The following is a 21,439-nucleotide window of genomic DNA, read 5'->3' on the forward strand; positions in this document are numbered from 1 at the left end:
AAAAAAAAAAAAAAAAGGCAGCATTTTACGCTCATTTGGCAGTCCTTTCATTCGTGGACCAGTGCTGTATTTCCCAGGGGAGACTTGTCATAGAAGTCTCGATCTGCTTGGTGATTTTCATTTGCTTGAGGAAAAAAACAAAACGCATCATTCACGATTTGTAACTGTGTTCGATCCGGAGGGTTTCCACTCACAATGCGTGGTGGGTAGACCCGCTTACAAAGACGCGGCTCCGTCTGGGGTGTCAGACCACCCGACCCGGTGTGCGTATTGCTCATCCGTTTTGCTTCTTTTTTCTTTCTTTCTGGAACCTGGTGTTAGTGCTGATAGGAAACTGCCTTCTGACGGATAAAGAAAAGTTAAAATTGCTGTCTGTAACTAGAAAGACTCTTAACTTTTAAGTTTAGAGATCAGATAGCCAGGAACTGCAACACAGGAGTTGAAGGTTTTGCCTACTTGGGGAAATGTCGAGTTTTATAGGGTAGTATGAAGACTTTGGGGGTGAATTTTAAGGTTTTCATAGAATTTTTCCCTAAGTTATAGAATTATTTGTGGAGAGGTCAGCATCTGAAATGTGAGCGAGAAGTGTGTGCACTTCTGTGGTGCCTAATTGGACTCTTAGATGATTGCTTTTTTTTTCTTTAGTTTTTATTTATTGATTGAGTTTAGATAGGAAGAGAGAGAGGTCGATTTGTCTCAGTGATTTATTTATTTATTTTAATTCTCACCTGGGGGTATTTTTCCATTGCTTTTCAGAGAGTGAAAGGGAGGGAGAGGAGGGAAGAGGAGGAAGAGAAAAAAAGAGAGAGAGAGAAACATTCATGTGAGAGAGAGATATTGACTGGTTGCCTTTGGCACACACCCCCTATAGGGGTGGGAGTGGGGGTGGGGAGCAAACCTGCAACCCAGATAAGTGCCCTTTTCGGGAATCCAACCTGAGACCTTTCGGTGTGAGGGCTGGTGCTCTAACCACTGGGGGATACTGACCAGGGCAGTTCCACTATTTATGTCTTCATTGGTTGGATCTTGTATGTGTCCTGACCTGGACTGCAATCTTGGCATATGGGGACACGATCTAACCAACTGAGCCACCCAGCCAGGGCTTATGTAATTTGCTTTTTATGCAGCTATGTGACTTAGTTTTTCTATTGTCTCTCTTAAAAAAAAAATTATGGTGAGGTGTACAATTAATGCAGAGAAGGTTTCCACAAAATAATGATCAGTTCTTTGAAGCCTGTATATTCTGGGTTATGTCCATGCCTTACACCAGATAATATTTTGAATTGTCTAGTAACAGTTCTCTTGCTTCTCTTAACCTTTACCATATGTATCCCTAAACAATATTTTGTTTGATTTCATTTGATTTTGAAATTTACATAAGTGGAATAATTTTACTATGATTTTCTTTCTCTGCTCAATATTATGGTTTTAGGATTCATCCAAAATATGACTTAGCATGTTTGTATTCATGGCTTTATAGTATGTCATTTCATAGATACTCTCCAGTTGATTTCTCTTTTCTTGGGGTTGTTATAAGAGTCTTGCTTTCTAAAAAATTACCACTACCATGAACTTCTTCCTAGCCTCCTATATAATAAAGAGGTAATATGCAAATGGACCATCACACCCTCACAAGATGGCGGCACACGACCAGGCCGGCAGGGGTGTTAGTGAGGGACAACCAAACGACTGAACAAGCAGGCTGCATGGGGCGACCAGGCCGGCAGGGGGGTTAGTGAGGGACGACCAAACAACTGAGCAAGCAGGCTGCATGGGGTGACCAGGCCGGCAGAGGGGGGCAGTTGGGGGCGACCAGGCCGGCGGGGGGTGGGGCAGTAAGAGGTGACCAGGCTGGTGTGGGGGGCAGTTAGGGGCGACCAGGCCGGCAGGGGGGGGGGCAGTAAGGGGTGACCAGGCTGGTTGGGGGGGGGCAGTTAGGAGTGACCAGGCTGGCAGGGAGGGGGCAGTTGAGGGTGATCTGGCCAGCAGTGGGGGACAGTTAGGGGCGACCAGGCCAGCAAGGGGACAGTAAGGGGTGACCAGGCCAGCAGGGGAGGCAGTTAGGAACGACCAGGCCTGCAGGGAGGGGGCAGTTGTGGGCGACATGGCCGGCAGCGGGGCGGCAGTTAGGGGCGATCAGGCAGGCAGACAGATAGGTCAGCAGTTAGGAGCCAGTGGTCCAGGATTGTGAGAGGGATGTCCACTGCCAGTTTAGGCCCGATCGCTGGGACATCCCCTGAGGGGTCCCAGATTGGCGAGGGTGAAGGCTGGGCTGAGGGTCCCCCCACCCCCTGTGCATGAACTTTATGCACCGGGTCTCTAGTCTATATATAAGGTGTCCCCCAAAAATGTATGCACACTTTACAGCTGACAGCTCAATTGATATTTCTTTTAAAATTTAACCTATTGGAATTAATAATTATTCAATGTGTGTATACATTTTCTGGGGAAACCTTGTATATATCTCTTGGTCCAAATGTCTTAGAGTCTAATGTAAATTTATGAGTGGAATTGCAGGATTGTAGGGTAGTTAGCATGTTCAACTCTAGTAGGTAGTGCCAAATTGTTTTCCAAAGGGAATATACAGTACCAGTTTATACTCCCATCAACAGTGCCTGATACTCTATCCTTATCAATACTTAATATTTTCAGACTTTAAAATATTTGCCAATCTTGTGGATATGTGTTAAAGCAATTTTAGGTTGTTTCGGGAGGTAAGAATCATGTCTTTTGATGGCTACATCATGAGTTTAATTTTGGTTATGGTGATAAAAATTTGGGTGATTCTTTTTAAAAAATATATATTTTATTGATTTTTTACAGAGAGGAAGGGTGAGGGATAGAGAGTTAGAAACATCGATGAGAGAGAAACATTAATCAGCTGCCTCCTGCACACTCCCTACTGGGGATGTGCCCGCAACCAAGGTACATGCCCTTGACCGTAATCAAACCTGGGACCCTTCGGTCTGCAGGCCGACGCTCTATCCACTGAGCCAAACCAGTTGGGGCTGGGTGATTCTTTTTGTGTGTGTGTAAAAGCTTTTAGAGACTTAACTAGTATGAAGTTGCAACTATAGTGTAAAATCCATTTATGTTAATTTAAAGGTGATTCTAAAAATCTCATTTAAAAAACTTAACGTATAAAAAAAACTCACCAAAAGAACTTATATATGTTCAGTTTAAGATAATTGAAAACCCAAAGATGCCATCATACAGTAGAGGTTGTAGTTATATTGTATTAGTTGACGTTTTAGGAAAATGTTTGTAAATAAGTGTTCCAAGAGACCATCTGTAAGTGACCAAACACAGAGGGTTTCCTAAAAGAACTCCCCAGTTTAGTAATTCATTTGGAGATGCAAGCCATTTGGACAAATATTTCAGAAATACCAGGAGTTTAAACACACACATATATTTGTATATACTTTGTACACTGTTCCCTCCTCCCCCAGAACTACCCAAACCCTCCTTATAGGGTCATATACTCCTTTTCCCTCTTTCTATCCCCTTTTCCACTCTAGTTCCTCCCCACTTGAGAAGTATTGCTATAGCTGTTGGTACATTGCTACTGGTATTCGTAGGAATGTGGTCTGGGCAGAAAGTTAAGTTAGATTTGTTTGTGTGTATATTCACAGTGAGGCTCCTCTCTTTACTTAATTTTGAAGATTACCCTCAAAGGCAGATAAAGACAAGCAAAGGCTCAGAGATAAGTGATTTGGCCAAGGTCACTAAGTAGTCATTCAGTGGCATGGCTGGGACTTGAGACTAGGTCTTCTGGCTTTGAAATTAGTCTGTCCATTAAGCCATGGAGCTTCATTAAGTAAAAAAAGTTAAAAAGTTTTGTAAATTGCTCCAATACTATATTTTAAACTTTTTAGTTAGTTAAGATTAAGTTTAAATTTTAAAACAAAAAGAAATGTGTAAATGGTGTGTTGATTTATCAAGCAGTCTTTTACCACAAAAATATTTATGCAGAAAGTGTGCAGGGATGGCAAAAAGCTCACCTCATGAGCCTTAATTTTAACTCTGCAAATTTTGGGCAGAGAGTAATTTCTGCGAATTTCTCTGCACCTAAGGGTAGTGGAAACAAGCACTGCCTAAGACTCACAAGTTTCTTCTGGTTTTAAATATCACTAATCAAGATTCCAAATTCTGCTGTAAATTCATATTCTATAGATTCTTGTTTTTCTTTCTGTAAGTATTCAATCCTCTTGTTTTCCATTGTTTAATTAGAAGTCTCCTTTCTATTCCTTTTGTACTTTTTCCATGTAAGGAAGAACACATTCTTTTTTTAAGTATTGTCAGTACTATTTAAAGAGATATAGAAAATGGAAATATAAGAGAGGGATCCAATCTCCAAGAAAGTAGTAATTAGTCCTGGCAGAAGAGAGGATTAACAAGGGAATGGAAGTAAGAATACTTCTTTTTTAGGCTGGAAGATTCCATTGAGTTGGTAGTTAACAGTATTTGCCCAGAGGAGAGCCACTGCCTGAGTGATTTTTTTTTTTTTTTTTTAGGGAGAGCACTCTAGGCCAGGGAGTGCTGGTGGGGCAAACAGAGCTTGAGCAACTGGTACTTAAAAAAATTCCTATGCACAGTTAGCATCTTCACTGACCTGGCAGCAGAGAACTGAGTGGAGTAGGCCAGAACTGTAGGTTTGAGGTTATTTGTGGGTGAGGATAACATAAAAAAGGAAAAGAAAATGTGTAGGCATAGTTACAGAGTTTATCAGTTTAACAGCAAGTGTTTAAATCAAGAATGTTTTTCTCATTTTTCTACCTCAGCAGTGCTCAGCTATTTCTGAAGGCGACTCATAGTACAAAATACATTTTTACAACATCATCAGCATACACTTTCATACATAAGTATTGATTCATGAGACTACTTAACCATTACTTCATGCTATGCCCTCTAATAATTTTATACATTTTTTTCATTAAAAGGAATGTTTTGTTTTGGTTAATCCTCACCTGAGGATATTTTTTCATTGATTTTTAGAGAGTGGGAAGGAGGGGGAGAGACAGAGAGAGAAACATCTATGTGAGAGACACATCGATCAATTGGTTGCCTCTCACATGGGCCCCGATCAGAACCATGGCGAGGGCCGGGGATCAAGCCTGCAACCAAGATATGTGCCCTTGACCGAGATCGAACCCAGGACTCTTCAGTCTTTAAGCTGATTCTCTATCCACTGAGCAAAACTGGCTAGGGCAGTTAGGCAAATTTAAAGTTGATTGAAGATAACTCCTGCTTTTATAATTTTTAAGTGAAATTGCCTGCTGAAAATCTTGCCTTTTGGCATATATAGTATATAGTATTTTATTTTTGAGAGAGATTTGAGTTTGATAAAATAAAAAATTAGGTATCACTATTGAGCATCATTCATCTTTGTACAATGCACTTTTAGATTTTTTTCTTATGCATTTCTGTATAGACTTATTCTTGGTCACTTCTATGAAATGTCTACATTTTATTGTTCTTTCTCCTATTATCTTTCTACTAGAGGCCCAGTGCACGAAATTTGTGCACTTGAGCGGGGGGAGGGGAGGGGGGTCCCTCAGCCTGGCCTGCACCCTCTCGCAGTCTGGGAGCCCTTGGGGGATATCCGACTGACGGCTTAGGCCCACTCCCCATGGGGTGCAGGCCTAAGCCGGCAGTCGGACATCCTTAGCACTGCCGCGGAGGTGGGAGAGGCTCCCGCCACCGCCGCTGGGCTCGCCAGCTGTGAGCCCAGCTTCTGGCTGAGTGGCACTCCCCTTGTGGGAGTGCACTGACCACCAGGGGGGCAGCTCCTGCATCGAGCGTCTGCCCCCTGGTGGTCAATGCGTGTCATAGCGACCGGTTCTGCCGTTAGGTTGATTTGCATATTAGCCTTTTATTATTATACTAGAGGCCTGGTGCACAAAATTTGTGCACTCAGGTGGGAGTTGTCCCTTAGCCCAGCTTATGCCCTCTCACAGTCACGGAGCCCTTGGGGGATGTCTAACTGCCATGGAGGTGGGAGAGGCTCTGGCCACTGCTGCTGTGCTTGCCAGTTGTGAGCCCAGCTTCTGGCTGAGCGGTGCTCCCCCTGTGGGAGCACATTGACCACCAGGGAACAGCTCCTGTGTTGAGCGTCTGCCCCCTGGTGGTCAGTGCACATCATAGTGACTGGTGGTTCCACCGTTTGGTCTATTTGCATATTAGTCTTTTATTGTATAGAATAGGATTATATAGGATGTTTTAATACTTAAATGTATGATACTTGTTAAAATAGCTTCTGGAAAAATTTAATATACTATAGTCTACGGGTAGAGATAGGCAGACATATCATTTGCTGCTGTCATTAACTTAAGAAATACAAGAAACTAGTTTGAAATATGTACCAATAATGGGTTTTATTATAATAGCTGGGTGTTTTTTTTTCAATACCACCTTAAAAGGTTTTTTGTTGTTGTTGTTCTTCCATTTGTTTTTGTCCAGATGACGGAAAATAATTTTTGGTTGAAGAAGATAGAAATTAGTGTTTCAGAAGCAGAAAAGCGAACTGGAAGAAATGCCATGAACATGCAAGAAACATATACTGCTTACCTCGTTGAAACAAGGTGAGTGATGAGAATTAGGCCTAGGTTTAGAGAGAAAGGCTTTGGTAGCTATTGATGTAAATTCTGTTGTATGATGGAATTGTTTACAGGTCATTGTCTTTTTAGGGATTGTTTTTGTGTATTTACCTTTTTACCAGGTAAACAGGTAGGTTCTTGCATTCTTGGTAACTGTATTCTAATGTACTTGTTTTGGGGGAGCAGGAGAACTAGTGAAATACTTTTGGTATGTGGGATGTTACTTGACACGTGATTTCATGGAGGTCTTGATACAATCCCAGTGCAATTTTGGGAAAAGGTATCCAGTTCTCAGGGGTATTTTAAGTGGACTTTGGTAGGTGGAGATGTTAACAAAGTCTAAGAGAAAACAATCTGAGTCATTTTAGGAGAGTTGGGAGTTTCAGATAAATTAACAGAAAAAGCGTTGAGACTGAAGCTTTAGACCTTGGGTAAAATGGAAAAGACAAAGTAAATCATGGAGTAAGAAATAAAAACTCACCAGAAAAGTTCTTTTATTTATTTACCCAAGGATATTTTTCCATTGATTTTTAGAGAGAGTGGGAGAGTGGGAAAGACAGAGAGAAACATCTATTTAAGTGAAACACATCGATTGGTTGCCTCCTGCACACACTCTGACCAGGGCCTGGGCCCGAGAGGAGCCTGCAACTGAGGTACGTGCCCTTGACCAGAATCAAACCCTGGAACCTTCGGTCCGAAGGCCGAGGCTCTATCCACTGAGTCAAACAGGCTAGGGCAGGAAAGTTCTTTTATATCATAAGGAAAACTTAAAGGAATTAGATGCCTTTATCTAGAGAAAGGCAAGGGAAGACTCTATTTTGCCTATTATAAACAGTTTATATAAAGACTATTCTGAGTAGCCCAGCAAGTATGGCTCAGTGGTTGAGTGTCAACTTATGAACCAGGAGGTCACTGTACATGCCTGGGTTATGGGTTCAATCCCCAATGAGGGATGTGCAGGAAGCAGCTGATCAATGATTCTCTCTCATTATTGATGTTTCTATCTATCTATCTATCTATCTATCTATCTATCTATCTATCTCTCTCTCCCTTCCTCTCTGAAATCAATAAAAATATATTAAAAATGAAAAAAGACTATACTGACTAGTTCTTTTCTTTCTGCAGACTGAGCAGAAATTTAAAAAAAATATATTTTATTGATTTTTTACAGAGAGAAAGGGAGAAGGATAGAGAGTTAGAAACATTGATGAGAAACATCGACCAGCTGCCTCCTGCACATCCCCTACTGCGGATGTGCCCGCAACCAATGTACATGCCCTTGACCGGAATCGAACCTGGGACCCTTCAGTCCACAGGCCAATGCTCTATCCATTGAGCCAAACTGGTTAGGGCTGAGCAGAAATGTTTTCAATTAAAACAGATATGAGAGTCCTAGCCAGTTTGGCTCAGTGGATAGAGTGTTGGTCCTCCAACTGAAGGGGGTTGGATTCCGTCAAGGGCAGGTACCTCGGTTGCAGGCCTGATTCCTGGCCCTGGTCAGGGTGCAGGGGAAAGGCAACCAATCCTTGTGTCTCTCTCACATCGATGTTTCTCTCTGTCTCTTCCCCTCCCTTCCACTCTCTCTAAAAATCAATGGAAAAATATCCTCAGGTGAGGATTAACAAAACAAACAAATGAAAAAAAAAAGTTATTTAAAAAAGCAAAAAAACCCACAAGAGGCAAAACAGATATAAGAGATCTTTTTGATAACCAGTAAAAGAAAATGATAAAACTATCAGACCTAGTTGGTAAAGACTTATAACCATGTTTTAATATGAATACATTTTTAAGAATAAAGCTTTTTTTTTTTTAAAATATTTTATTGATTTTTTTTACAGAGAGGAAGAGAGAGGGATAGAGAGAGAGAAACATCAATCAGCTGCCTCCTGCACACCCCTACTGGGGATGTACCCGCAACCAAGGTACATGCCCTTGACCGGAATCGAACCTGGGACCCTTCAGTCCGCAGGCCAATGCTCTATCCACTGAGCCAAACTGGTTAGGGCAAGAATAAAGTTTTAAACTCCCCATTTTCTTATGCTTTACCAAAAGTCACAAAACTCATCTTAAGGCTGAACCCTATAACTTTTCAAGGCTTTCTCTAGATCTGTGATTCTACAAAAATGAAATGTAAGTCCTAACCGGTTTGGCTCAGTGGATAGAGCGTTGGCCTGCGGACTGAAGGGTCCTGGGATCGATTCCGGTCAGGGGCATGTATCTTGGTTGTGGGCACATCCCCAGTAGGGGGCATGCAGGAGGCAGCTGATCCTCTCTCATCGATGTTTCTGTCTATTCCCTCTCCCCTCCTCTCTGAAAAAAAAAAATCAATAAAATATATTTAAAAAAAATAAATAAAATGAAATGTAAAGTCTTGGTAAAAGTTGTTTAGTCTGCAGACAATTCTGAAAATCCTCCTTGTAAGTATAGTTTCTTTTCTCCACCAAAAAAAAAAAAAAAAAGGAAAAAGAATCTTCCAAAAATAAGAGAAATTTGTGTACAATAAGAATTTTAGGAAAAGAGAGAGGTAGGGTCTTTTAAAAATTAGATCATTTTGTAACATGTAAAACGGATTTTTAAGGTGATTTAAAAAAATAGTTAATTGATTTTTAGAGAGAGAGGAAAGGAGGAGAGAGAGAGAGAAAAAACATTGATGTGAAAGCATATGTTCAGCTGCCCCCTACCAGGGATTGAGCCAGCAACTTGGGCATGTGCCCTGACCAGGAATCAAACCAGCAAACTTTGGGGCACGGGATGATGCCTAACCAACTGAGCAAAGCTGGTCAGGGCACAGACATTTTTAAAGTGATTTAAAACTAACTAACAAACCACATGTTCCCCCATGAGAGGGTCTCTGTGTTGTTGTTTAGTTAAATTGACCACTTAAAGAAAATCATACTTTAGAAGTAAGTGTTAACTCTAGCTTTTTAAGTACATTTTAAAATTTAAAACTAAAAAGGACCTTTTTAGTAGGTGCCCATTTCTTTAATCAATCAAGCAATGAAGTTAGCTGTTTATTACTTTTACTAGAGGCCCAGTGCACGAAATTCTGCATGGATAGGGTCCGGATAGGGTCCCTAGCGACTGCCGGCTGCTGCCTGGGCCTTCTTTCGTTCCGCACTGCCCCCTGGTGGTCAGCGCACATCATAGCGAGTGATTGAACTCCCGGTCAGTCGAACTCCTGAGGGGACACTTTGCATATTAGGCTTTTATATATATAGATAGATTGCTGGAAGAGTATCTTTTAAAAAAATTAACTTTTTTTATTGATTTCAGAGAGGAGAGTGAGAGATAAAAACATCAATGATGAGAGAGAATCATTGATTGGCTGCTTCCTGCATATCATCTACTGGGGATCGAGCCCACAACCTGGGCATGTGCCCTGACTGGGAATCAAACTGTGACCTCCTGGTTCATAGGTCGACACTCAGTCACTGAGCCACATTGGCTGGGCGCTAGAAGAGTATCTTGATTTGAGTACTCTGGCATAATTTATAGTTGTTTACTCTTGACTTTGAAATGAATAGAGTATCATAATTTGAAACTGGAAGTGACCATACTTCTGTAGTATAGGTAGACACTGAATACATTTTTTTTTTTCTTGTGTTGAGGGTTGACTTTCAATAGATCGCAGCGAGGGATCTGCTCTGCTACGTACGAAACCCCAACCCAGAAGCAGGTTGTCTACGAATGGTTTAGCGCCAGGTTCCTCACGAACGTGCGTTGCGTGAAGGGCGTTGGGGCGGCCCCCTTTCCAGCTGCACCCCCTGAATACATATTTAAGAGTGGATAATCAGTAATTTTGTGGTACATAAAAGCAAAGGATTATAGTGACTTTCATGATTGTATTTCATTATAAATTTGATTTATTGATTGATTTGAGAGAGAGAGAAAGAGAGAGAGAGAGATACTGATTTGTTGATTTGTTGTTCCCCTTTATACATGCATTGCTTGATTCTTACATGTTCCCTGACTGGGGATCAAAACCACAACCTTGGCGTATGGGGATGACACTCTGACCAACTAAGCTACCTGACCAGGGCCTCATTGTAAATTTATTTTAAAACAGTGGTCCTCAAATAGAATACATAGGAATCAGTTGGAGAATTTGTTAAGCTGCGGGGTTATGGATGGGATCCAGAAATTTTTATACACACACACACACACACACACACACACACACACACTCCCTGAGTGACCAGATTATTATGATCTTTATTATATATTAGAGGCCCGGTGTATGAATTTGTGCATGGGTGGGGTCCAGCCAGCCTGGCCAGGGGGTGGGGACATGGGCGGTTGGCTTGCCTGCCTGCTGGTCGAACTCCTGGTCGAGGGGACAATTTGTATATTAGCCTTTTGTTATATAGGATATACACTGAGTGGCCAGATTATTATGTGTTCAGAGATCATAATAATCTGGCCACTCAGTGTGTGTGTGTGTGTGTGTGTGTGTGTGTGTGTGTGTGTGTGTGTATGCTGTTTTTTGTTTTTACCAGAGCTGCAACTGTTTGATTATCTTTTAAAGTACAAAGGCTTTAAATTTTAAGATAGTCAAATTTTCTTTATGATTTGTGTTTTTCCTATTTTAAGAAATTCTTGCCTATCCTTATATAGATATCTACTTTGAGAATTGCTGTTTTGAGTAGAATGTAATTACTGTACCTCTAAGGTTAACTTAACTTCAACAACCACAGAACCCTCAAATTTCTTAATTTAATCATTTGGTATTCTTTCCATATTCAGTGTTATGCAGATAGTCTTAAACAATATGAATATCATTAAGCCTTTTTATTAAGGAAAAGTTGAATTCCTGTCATATGGCTTACCTATCAAGGCTCTTTGGATACAAATAGGAAGCCCATTTAACAATTGCAAATAAATTACTCTTTAGTAGGCTAAGACTGAATAAGGTTAAAGTCACTGGTTTTTAATTTCTCCAGAAATTTTTGTGTTTTCTTATTCTTTGAATAGGAACCCTTTTAAATTGGATAAGAATATGCCTCTTTTAGAATAGGTAAGAATGCCTCTATGGCTTGGGAGGCAATATGCTATTACTTAATTCTTCCCGTAATTTGTAAAACGGGCCTAATGATACTGTCTGCTTTATTGTGAGTGTTATATTACATGTTGCATGTAAAACTAATTATGTGCTATTAAATACGTGTTAAACTATTGAATAAATGGGGGTAGTTTTGTGGTCCAATGAAAGTGTTTTCTATGTTTTTAGTCAATTTCCAGTGACTAGACCCTGCCCGTTTAGAGTTAATTAAAATTTTTTTCTTGGATATATCTAGTTTATTCAAAACCATGAATTGATTTTTTAAAAATGGCCATGCTATTATTTTATTGTTTTGTTAATTCTCATTGCAGGGTATTTTCCCATTTATTTTTAGAGAGAGTAGAAGGTGGGGAGAGACAGAGAAAAACATCAATTTGAGAGAGACACATTGTAGGTGGCCTTTTTTTAAAAAAACACTTAGCAGTTCTTCTAGCAGCCTTGTATGTGTATTGCTTATAGGCTATATTTATCTAGTTATTAGCAAGATGTGGGTTCTATTGGTAATGATTTTGAATAATTTGAAACTTGATATTAATCTAGATATTTTTTCAACTGAAGTTGAGAATCTGAATTGTAATAGTATTAATCATAGCTAATGGTTAGGTCAGCTCTTTAAAGTGAATTATGATTTAATGATCCTATTTTTTTGCCATGGGAGCCATTTCTGCATTTTGAATTTCATAATTTGTTTCCTTTTTATTAATATGCAATGAATAAACTTAGTGGCAAATAATTTATAAATAATAAAAACACTAAACATCTTTTATGCTGAGCATGGACTAGTATATATACTTTCTTAGGATTTTGCTTTATTCCAAGACTGATTTAGTTTCTGTGCCTTTATGCCCTAATGTACAAGAGCACATTGTGGTTCTATGCATGTTATTGTCATGCAAATAATTATAAAATAGGAAGGCCTCATAATGTATTTTTTTTGTTTGTTTTTTGTTAATCCTCACCCGAGGATGATTTTCCCATTGATTTTTTTTGACTATTTATTTTTTCCTTATTGATGCAGATATTACATATGTGTCCTTATCCTTCCATTGCCCCCCTACCAACCTGCCCATTGATATTTTTAGAGAGTGGAAGGGAGAGACACACAGAGAGAAACATTGATGTGTAGAGAGAGGCCTGGGGATCAAGCCTGCAACCTAGGTATGTGCCCTTGGCTGGAATTGAACCTGCGACCCTTCAGTCTGTGGGCCAACACTAACCACTGAGCAAACTCAGCTACGGCCTGATAATGTTTAGAACACTGATACTTTCTAACAGTGATTATGCTAGCAGAAATTTTAAGTAGTCAAAGTAATTTCAGCTATCTTTTATATGATTTAACCCTAACTTCCCCCAGCTATAAGTTGAGCATTTATATGGATTAAACCTGCATTACCTGTAGCTTTTTATATTAAAGGTAGAACTAGAGATGAATTTTTATATTCCTTCCCCCCCCCATTTATTTATTTATTATTATTTTAAATATATATTTTTAATTATTTCAGAGAGGAAGGGAGAGGGGGAGAGAGATAGAAATATCAATGATAAGAGAGAATCATTGATCGGCTGCCTCCTGCATTCCCCACATTGGGGATTGAGCCCATAACCCAGGCATTTGCCCTGACCAGGAATCAAACCGTGAAAGCCTGGTTCATAGGTCGATGTTCAACTACTGAGCCACACCGGTCAGATCCCACCCTTTTAGAGTTAATTAAAAATTATTTTCTTGGATACATCCAGTTTATTCATAACCGTGAATCAGTTTTTAAAAAATGGCCATGCTTATTATTTTATTGTTTTGTTAATCCTCATTGGAGGATATTTTCCCATTGATTTTTAGAGATAGTGGAAGGGAGAGGGAGAGACAGAAAAACATTGATTTGAGAGAGACACATTGATGGTTGCCTCCCCCACAGGCCCCGACGAGGGCCAGGGATCGAGCCTGCAACCTAGGTACATGTCCTTGACTGGAATTGAACTTGGGACCCTTCAGCCTGTGGACCGATGCTCTAACCACTGAGCAACTGGTTAGGACTGACTATTTTTACAGTGTCTTGGTCTATAGCAGTGATGGCGAACCTATGACACGCATGTCAGCACTGACATGCGTAGCCATTTCTGATGACATGCGTAGCCATTTCTGATGACACGCGGCCGCTGAGGCGGCCGCATGCTGAGGATGAAACATTTGCTGCTCCTGAGGATGAAACATTTGCGAAATAATGTTTTTTCCTCAAAGTGACACACTACCCGAGTTATGCTCAGTTTTTTGGCGAGGTTTGACACACCAAGCTCAAAAGGTTGCCCATCACTGGTCTATAGCATGAATGTTGTTCTCTCTCATTGTGGCAGAAGTGCAGTTACACATACTTTTATTTAATGGAACAACAGCTAAGCCAGATTTTGCTACATATATTGTAAAATCAATTATACATTAACTGAATACCTTGGGGCTTTTAGAGTGTTCCTAATATGATTATTTCTCTTGAGTCCAATTGGTTTTCTATAACAGAAGGATATAACAGAAGGAAAGTGGTTAGGAGTAGGGGCTTTGGAAGCAGATGGATCTGAGTGCTGTACCCACAGATTGTTAAGATTGTATGAAGAGCACATACTGTGCAGCTGCTCCCTCATCTGTAAAATGGGGACAATAATTCCTGTTTCACAGGTTCGTTGTAAGGATTAAGTAAAATAATACATGAAAATTTCTTTACTCAGTACCTGGTTCATAAGCAATCAGTAAATGGAGTTATAAAATTTAAAGGATGTTGTATGCATGTATTGGTGCTTTTAAAAAATAATAGCAGTCTTATTTTATTTCTTTTCAGGTCAGTGGAACATATTGATGGTCCAAGTGTGTTAACAGACTCACTGTGGAGGCGGTATAGTGAATTTGAGTTGTTGAGAAACTACCTTTTAGTTTACTATCCACATATTGTTGTGCCACCTCTACCAGAAAAAAGGGTAAGAAGTGAAATGGCAGTACCGTTAAGAAGTATTTAACATTGAGACTATTCTTCATGATTATTTTGTTTACCTAGGCAGAATTTGTTTGGCATAAACTCTCTGCTGACAACATGGACCCAGATTTTGTGGAAAGGCGACGAATTGGTTTAGAAAACTTCCTCTTGAGAGTTGCTTCACATCCCATCCTTTGTAGAGACAAAATCTTCTATTTGTTTTTAACACAGGTAATTTTCTTTTATCTAGTCTTTTTTAAAAAATCATTTGACTTGGCATTTTTAACTTTTAAATTGTGAATGCTTGTTCTTTTTTTTTTTTAACTTAAATTTTTTTTTTTTAAATTACCGTTAACGTAAAGTATTATTACTTTGAGGTGGACAACATAGTGATTAGACATTTATGTCACCCTGATAAGAATAAGGTTGGAATACTTATTTTTTTTTTAAATTTTATTTATTGATTTGAGAGAGAGAGAGAGGAAGGCAGAGGAGAAAGAGAGAAACATCGACCTATTGTTCCACCCATCTATGCAGTCATTGATTGATTCTTATATGTGCACTGACTGGAAATTGAACCTGAAACTTTGGAGTATTGGGGTGATGCTCTAAACAACTGAACTACTCGGCCAGGGCAGAATGCTTATTCTTAAAGTTATTTTTGGAGCAGCTTTGTTGATCTGTATGCATTTTTGTTTATTTTGAATTTCAGAATTATTGGTTACATTATTCTTTTTTTTTTTTTGTTTAATATATTTTATTGATTGGTACATGCCCTTGACCGGAATCGAACCTGGGACCCTTCAATCCACAGGCCGACGTTCTATCCACTGAACCAAATCAGTCAGGGCTACATTATTCTTTTGGCTAGCATTTTTATACTGAAAGATACTAAAGACAGTGCTTTTTGGTATCACTTAATGATATCAGAGTTAGTTAGTCTTTAGTTTTTTTCAAGCCCAGATTGTAAAATCTTGGGTTCATCTTTTGGTAATTTTTTTTGAATCTGGATTGAATGTTTAATTTTGAAGTGAAAATAATTATTTTTTACCCTTTCCCCCATTTCCCCTTAAAGAACAACAGAACAATAGGTATTTCTCTAATTTGAAATGTTCCTTATGTTTTATTTTGCAATGATTTCTAAAATTAACTTTAATTTTTAGGAAGGTAACTGGAAGGAGATTGTGAATGAAACTGGGTTTCAGCTAAAGGTAAGAGTATTTGTATGAAATAATTTACTGTGTCCTTTAATGGTTGCCAGAACAATACCATGCACTTAGTGGGTACTTGATATTGAATGAGTGAGTGTTGGGAATAGGTCTTGCATCTAAAATCATTGGTAGGGTGTTCAAGGAAACACTGTAATTTAATTTTGATTTGTGTCATTTTAGTTAGTAGTGAGACTATAATGGGCATATTTATGAATTAATTCTATTAGGAAAAAAACATTTTGAAGCAGTAATTTAGATACAAGTTGTAGATTTTCTATACAGTATACTCATATTATACTTTGCATCTTTTTTTCCCCCTCTATCCTTACAACTGCCACTCGCAGTGATGCCCCCGGTAATTGCTCACTCTTTATCAGGTATGAACGATGTTTCTGAAGAATTGAACTTGGGTTTTCCAGTCTTGGTAAACTAAAAGATGAGCCTTTGGTCATACTTCTTCCTCCTAGGACATGGGGTCAGTTTTTTGTTTTTTTTTTAAATCTTCACCTGAGGATATTTTTCCATTGATTTTTAGAGAGAGTGGAAGAGAGAGGGAAAGACAGAGAGAAACATCGATGTGAGAAAAACACATCGATTAATTGCCTCCTGCACGTGCCCTGACCAGGATCCAGGCTGGGGAGGAGCCTGCAACCAAGGTACAGGCCCTTGACTAGAATCGGAGGCCAGTTTTGAGTAAGCACAGGAGTCATTTTGAATTCGCATTTGTTAGTGAAATAGGCTTATTTAGTTTTTGTGCAACTTTTTAAATTTAGTCATTAGAATTAGTATTTGGGAGTGAAATTGTTATCTAAAAAATGAAGAGCATAGTGATGGTAAGATGTATTCTTCCCAAAAGTAATATAACAGTGTTTCTTGTAAGTTTTCAGGTCTTCATCTCTTGTGTTAATTAAATAGGTAAGTAGGAAAATATATAGTCCTAGTTGGTCTCAGTGGATAGTGTCGGCCCTGGGATCGAAGGTTTCCAGGTTTGATTCCAGTCAAAGGCGTGTGGGAGGCAAGCAATCGATGTGTCTCTTTCACATCAATGTTTCTCTCTGTCTCTCCCCCTCCCTTCCACTCTTGAAAAATCAATGGAAAAATATCCTCGGGTGAGGTTTAACAACAACAACAAAAAAACCCAAAAAATAAAAAAGAAAATGTATAAATTGTTATAATACATAAATTGATATATGATTCAGATGATAATACATTAGCAAAAGTTTACTAGGTCTAAGTAACAAGAATAAAATGTCTTTGCAGTAATTATGAAAACTCTAGAGAAATATGTATTGGTGCATAGGTATTTGAAATTTAGCACAAAAAAACTAGAAGAGAAAATTATTTTCTGCACAGATAATATAAAGTAAATCTGCTTAATTCTGTCATAACTAATTCTAATTTATAAATATATATATTTTAAAAATATGTTTTTATTGATTTTAGAGAGAGAAGAAGGGAGAGGGATAGAGAGTTAGAAACATCAAAGAGAGAGAAACTGTAACCTCTTGATTCATGTGTCGACACTTAACCACTGAGTCACACCAGCCAGGCTAATTTAGAAATATTTTGTTGGCAGATTATATGAAAAAAATTAAAATTTTCTTGGCGATAATTTATTACATTATGGTACTAAGGAAGAGTACTAGAATTTTAGCTTAGAAATGGGTTTGAAATAACTCTAACCTTTAATAAGGTGTGTAATTTTGATAGGATTTTCTGAAAATTACTCCAAGGTATGCTGGGAGCTAATAATAAGGAAAAGAGCAAACTAAAATATAATTGTTTTTTGTGACATCTCTTGATATAATGGAAAATTTAAAAATTTTTAGTAATTGATTTAGTTATTAGTTTAGTATTTAGTTATTACTTGTTTGTCCTTGAACCCAGTTCTGGCCATAACTTTGGTAACCTTGATGAAACTCCTAAATTTCTCCATCCATAAAGACTACACTGTTTACAGGTGCTGAGTCTTATGTGTAGGTGCTGTTTAAATGTCCAGATATATTGTATTTGGCTAGCCCAGTGGTCGGCAAACTGTGGCTCGCGAACCACATGCGGCTGTTTGGCCCCTTGAGTGTGGCTCTTCCACAAAATACCATGGCCTGGGCGAGTCTATTTTGAAGAAGTGGTGTTAGAAGAAGTTTAAGTTTAAAAAATTTGCCTCTCAAAAGAAATTTCAATCGTTGTACTGTTGATATTTGGCTCTGTTGACTAATGAGTTTGCCGACCACTGGGCTAGTCTTATGGTACAACCTTGGTTTTGCTTTTATAAACTCTTTGAAAGGTAATAATAGTTAATATACAATATTAGTAATTTGAAAAGTCATACTTAATGAAATGGACGAGAAAGAAAATATATGGCGAGAATTTGGAAACCCCACATATCTTGTTGCATTCCTTATTTTGCTGTGTGCTATTTCTTGTTTTAAGTCCTTCCTTTTATTAAGGAAATGAGACCTTTTTGGGGTTTTTTTTGTGTGTGTGTTTTTAAAAAATATATTTTTATTGATTCTAGAGAGGTAGGGAGAGGGAGAGAGAGATAGAAACATCAATGATGAGAGAGAATCACTGATTGGCTGCCTCCTGCACACTCCCCACTGGGGATCGAACCGTGCCCTCCTGGTTCATAAGTTGATGCTCAACCACTGAGCCACACCAGTCAGGCAGTGAGATCTTTTTGAACCACCTCAAACACATATGTACATGCATGGATACATAAAACATACATATGTGATGTTGTCTACATACACTGGCCATATTATTATGATCTCTGAATGCATAATAATCTGGCCACTCAGAGTGTGTGTGTGTGTGTTCATATATATAAAATGTATTTTCCAGCGTATAAGACGACTGGGCATATAGAAGATTTTCCTGGGTTAAAAAGTCGTCTTATACGCCGGAAAATACGGTGTGTGTGTGTGTGTGTGTGTGTGTGTGTGTGTGTATATATATATTAGAGGCCCGGTGCATGAATTCGTGCATGGGTAGGGTCTGGCCAGCCTGACCAGGGGGAGGGGACATGGGCGGTTGGCTGGCCTGCCTGCTGGTCGAACTCCTGGTCGAGGGGACAATTTGCATATTAGCCTTTCATTATATAGGATATACACTGAGTTGCCAGATTATTATGCATTCAGAGATCATAATAATCTGGCCACTCGGTGTATATACATATATATTACCTTTCACTTATCCGGAGGTCATGTATTTGGCAGTTATAACTAACCTGATCATAGTTGAAAGCTGGGATTTAAGCAAAACTGAGTTCGGAGATGTCATTTCAGCTAAGTGAGCTACACTAACCAGGGCTATTCCCATTTTTCAGATGAGGAACCCGAGAAAGTAACTTATTCATGGTTACATAGTTGTAAGTGAGGAGTCTGAATCCAAGTCTAGACCTAACTCAAAGCTCTTCTTAATTACCATTCCATATTACTCTCTCCACCTATTTGCTATGTAATAAATGTATGTAAAGATGGTTGGTAGAGGAAGTGTTGGAAACTGTTTTTCAATGAAAATGAAATCATTCTGAATCAGACCAAATATTTATATTTTTATAAGAATATTTGACCTTGGCTATTAGGTTGTCATCCTGAAATTGAAATATCAGCTTACTTTTATTTTCTTTCTTTTTAGACATCTTCAATTTCTAGTTTGGGCCTATAAGATTAATATTTTCTTAAACCTTTTTGGAGTAATTATTATACCCAGCAAGATAATTATAAAAATGTAGTTTCTTTTTATCTGTGCTCTATTTAATATAAACATGAAAAACAGATTTTTTTATTGATGCTATATATTGGTGTTCCTTCTTTTTTTGAATAGTATTTATATAATACTCATTAATTGATTCAGTAAATTTAATTCAGAATTTATCTCTACAATAATTAACATACCAGTATAAACTAATTAGTCTAAAGTAATATCATTTTGCCCTGGCTGGTTTGGCTCAGTGGATAGAGTTGGCCTGCGGACTAAAGGGTCCTGGGTTCGATTCCAGTTAAGGGCACATGCCTGGGGTTGCGTGCTTGACCCCCAGTGGGGGGTGTGCAGGAGGCAGCCATCAATGATTCACTCTCATCACTGATGTTTCTGTCTCTCTTTCCCTTCTCCCTTCCTCTGTGGAAAAAAAAAAAATATATATCATTTTAAGTCAGTTAACTTAGTAAGTTACTTATATGAAAGTGTCATTCATATGCCCAAACCTTAAATGAATTTAGGCTGACCCAGAAGAATCTGGAACACTGTTACTTGGAGCAGGGACTTTCAGATACAAGATCTGGGCTCTTAGGATCTCTGCTAATCTGTGTATTACACAGGAACTCTGAGAGAGCCAGCGTGGAAATTCTGAATGCTAGGTGCCCCGAGTGTCAGGTATCTAGTAGGTGCTGTTGATACAGTAGTGAAAGAGCTGGAAATAAGCTCCATGTTTTTATGGAGCATATATTTTAGTAGTTGGAGAAGTTAAATAAGATACTGTACTTTCCGGCGTATAAGACGACTGGGCGTATAAGATTTTCCTGGGTTAAAAGGTCGTTTTATATGCCAGAAAATACGGTATATTGGACTATATTGATGGGATTAGATATAATGGATTAGATATATTGGACTACCGTATTTTCCAGCGTTTAAAACGACTTTTTAACCCAGGAAAATCTTATACGCCCAGTCGTCTTATACTCTGGATAATACGGTACTTTAAAGTTGTTATAAGTGATATAAATAAAATAATTTATCACTGAAAGAGTGTGACAGAAGAGATTTTTCCCCAGGGGTTATTTTGAGATAGGTGACAAAATGGGGATACTTTTGAGAGTAAAAGGGGGCACTGTTAACAATTAGATTAGGACACAGGTGTAAACCAGGACTGTCCTGGGAAACTGGGTCACATGGTTGAAGAGGTAACATTTGAGCTGAGACGAATAATAAGAAATCTGCAGTGGAGTCAACCTTGGGGCCAGTGTTAGAGAGATGCCAAGTTGGGTAGTGGTTTACTAGGCAAGGTTGGGGGGAACTTGAGAATCAGGAAATGAAATAAAGGAAAGACAAGGTCCAGGACAAGGAATGTAAAGTATATTATAGGAATTGGAAAGGGAGGGGTGGTGGCTGGTGGGTTTTAAAGGAGAACATGGGAAAGGTTGTAAGTTGGGGCTATAGAATAGTCACGAGTTATTTTTTGTCATTCAGCCAACACTTATTGCATGTTCGTGTTGTGCCAGGCATAGGAGGCACTGGGACATAGCAGTGAACAAAAGAGAAAACAGGTTAAAGTGTTGCCATGGTAACTGTTATGCAACTCCAGGGGGCACTATTCACACTGTGCTTTAAAAAAAAGGTCTTTCATTCTAGTGGACAGCTAGGAAACAAGTAAACAACTAAGATGAGTTCAGATAGTGGTGTGTTAAAGGAAATAAAATAGGGTGGTATGAAACAATTATGTAAGGGCTTTAAAATTTTTTATTTTTCACAATGTATTTTTTATTATATTTGACATACAATATTATATTAGTTTCAGGTATACAACACAGTGATTCAACATTTATATACCTTACAAAGTGATTACCACAGTAAGTCTAGTATCACTGTCAATTACATAGTTATTACAGTATTATTCAC

General features: G+C 38.7%; 1 protein-coding gene across 5 annotated transcripts in view; it reads left to right on the plus strand.

Annotated features, from left to right (window-relative positions):
• The window catches only part of SNX4 (sorting nexin 4), a 66,752-nt gene that overhangs the window by 687 nt on the left and 44,626 nt on the right, over window positions 1-21,439 (plus strand). For 4 of the 5 annotated variants that reach the window (XM_008155500.3, XM_028131112.2, XM_028131111.2 and 1 more), the window contains exons 2-5: window positions 6,460-6,581; window positions 14,481-14,616; window positions 14,694-14,843; window positions 15,776-15,823. In XM_008155500.3, coding sequence (XP_008153722.1) covers window positions 6,460-6,581; window positions 14,481-14,616; window positions 14,694-14,843; window positions 15,776-15,823 — 456 coding nt within the window. The remainder of the gene's footprint in view (window positions 1-6,459; window positions 6,582-14,480; window positions 14,617-14,693; window positions 14,844-15,775; window positions 15,824-21,439) is intronic. The other variant, XM_054713901.1, reaches the window with a different exon arrangement.

Source organism: Eptesicus fuscus, chromosome 3, assembly GCF_027574615.1.
Source record: "Eptesicus fuscus isolate TK198812 chromosome 3, DD_ASM_mEF_20220401, whole genome shotgun sequence".
Taxonomy (NCBI): Eukaryota; Metazoa; Chordata; class Mammalia; order Chiroptera; family Vespertilionidae; genus Eptesicus; species Eptesicus fuscus.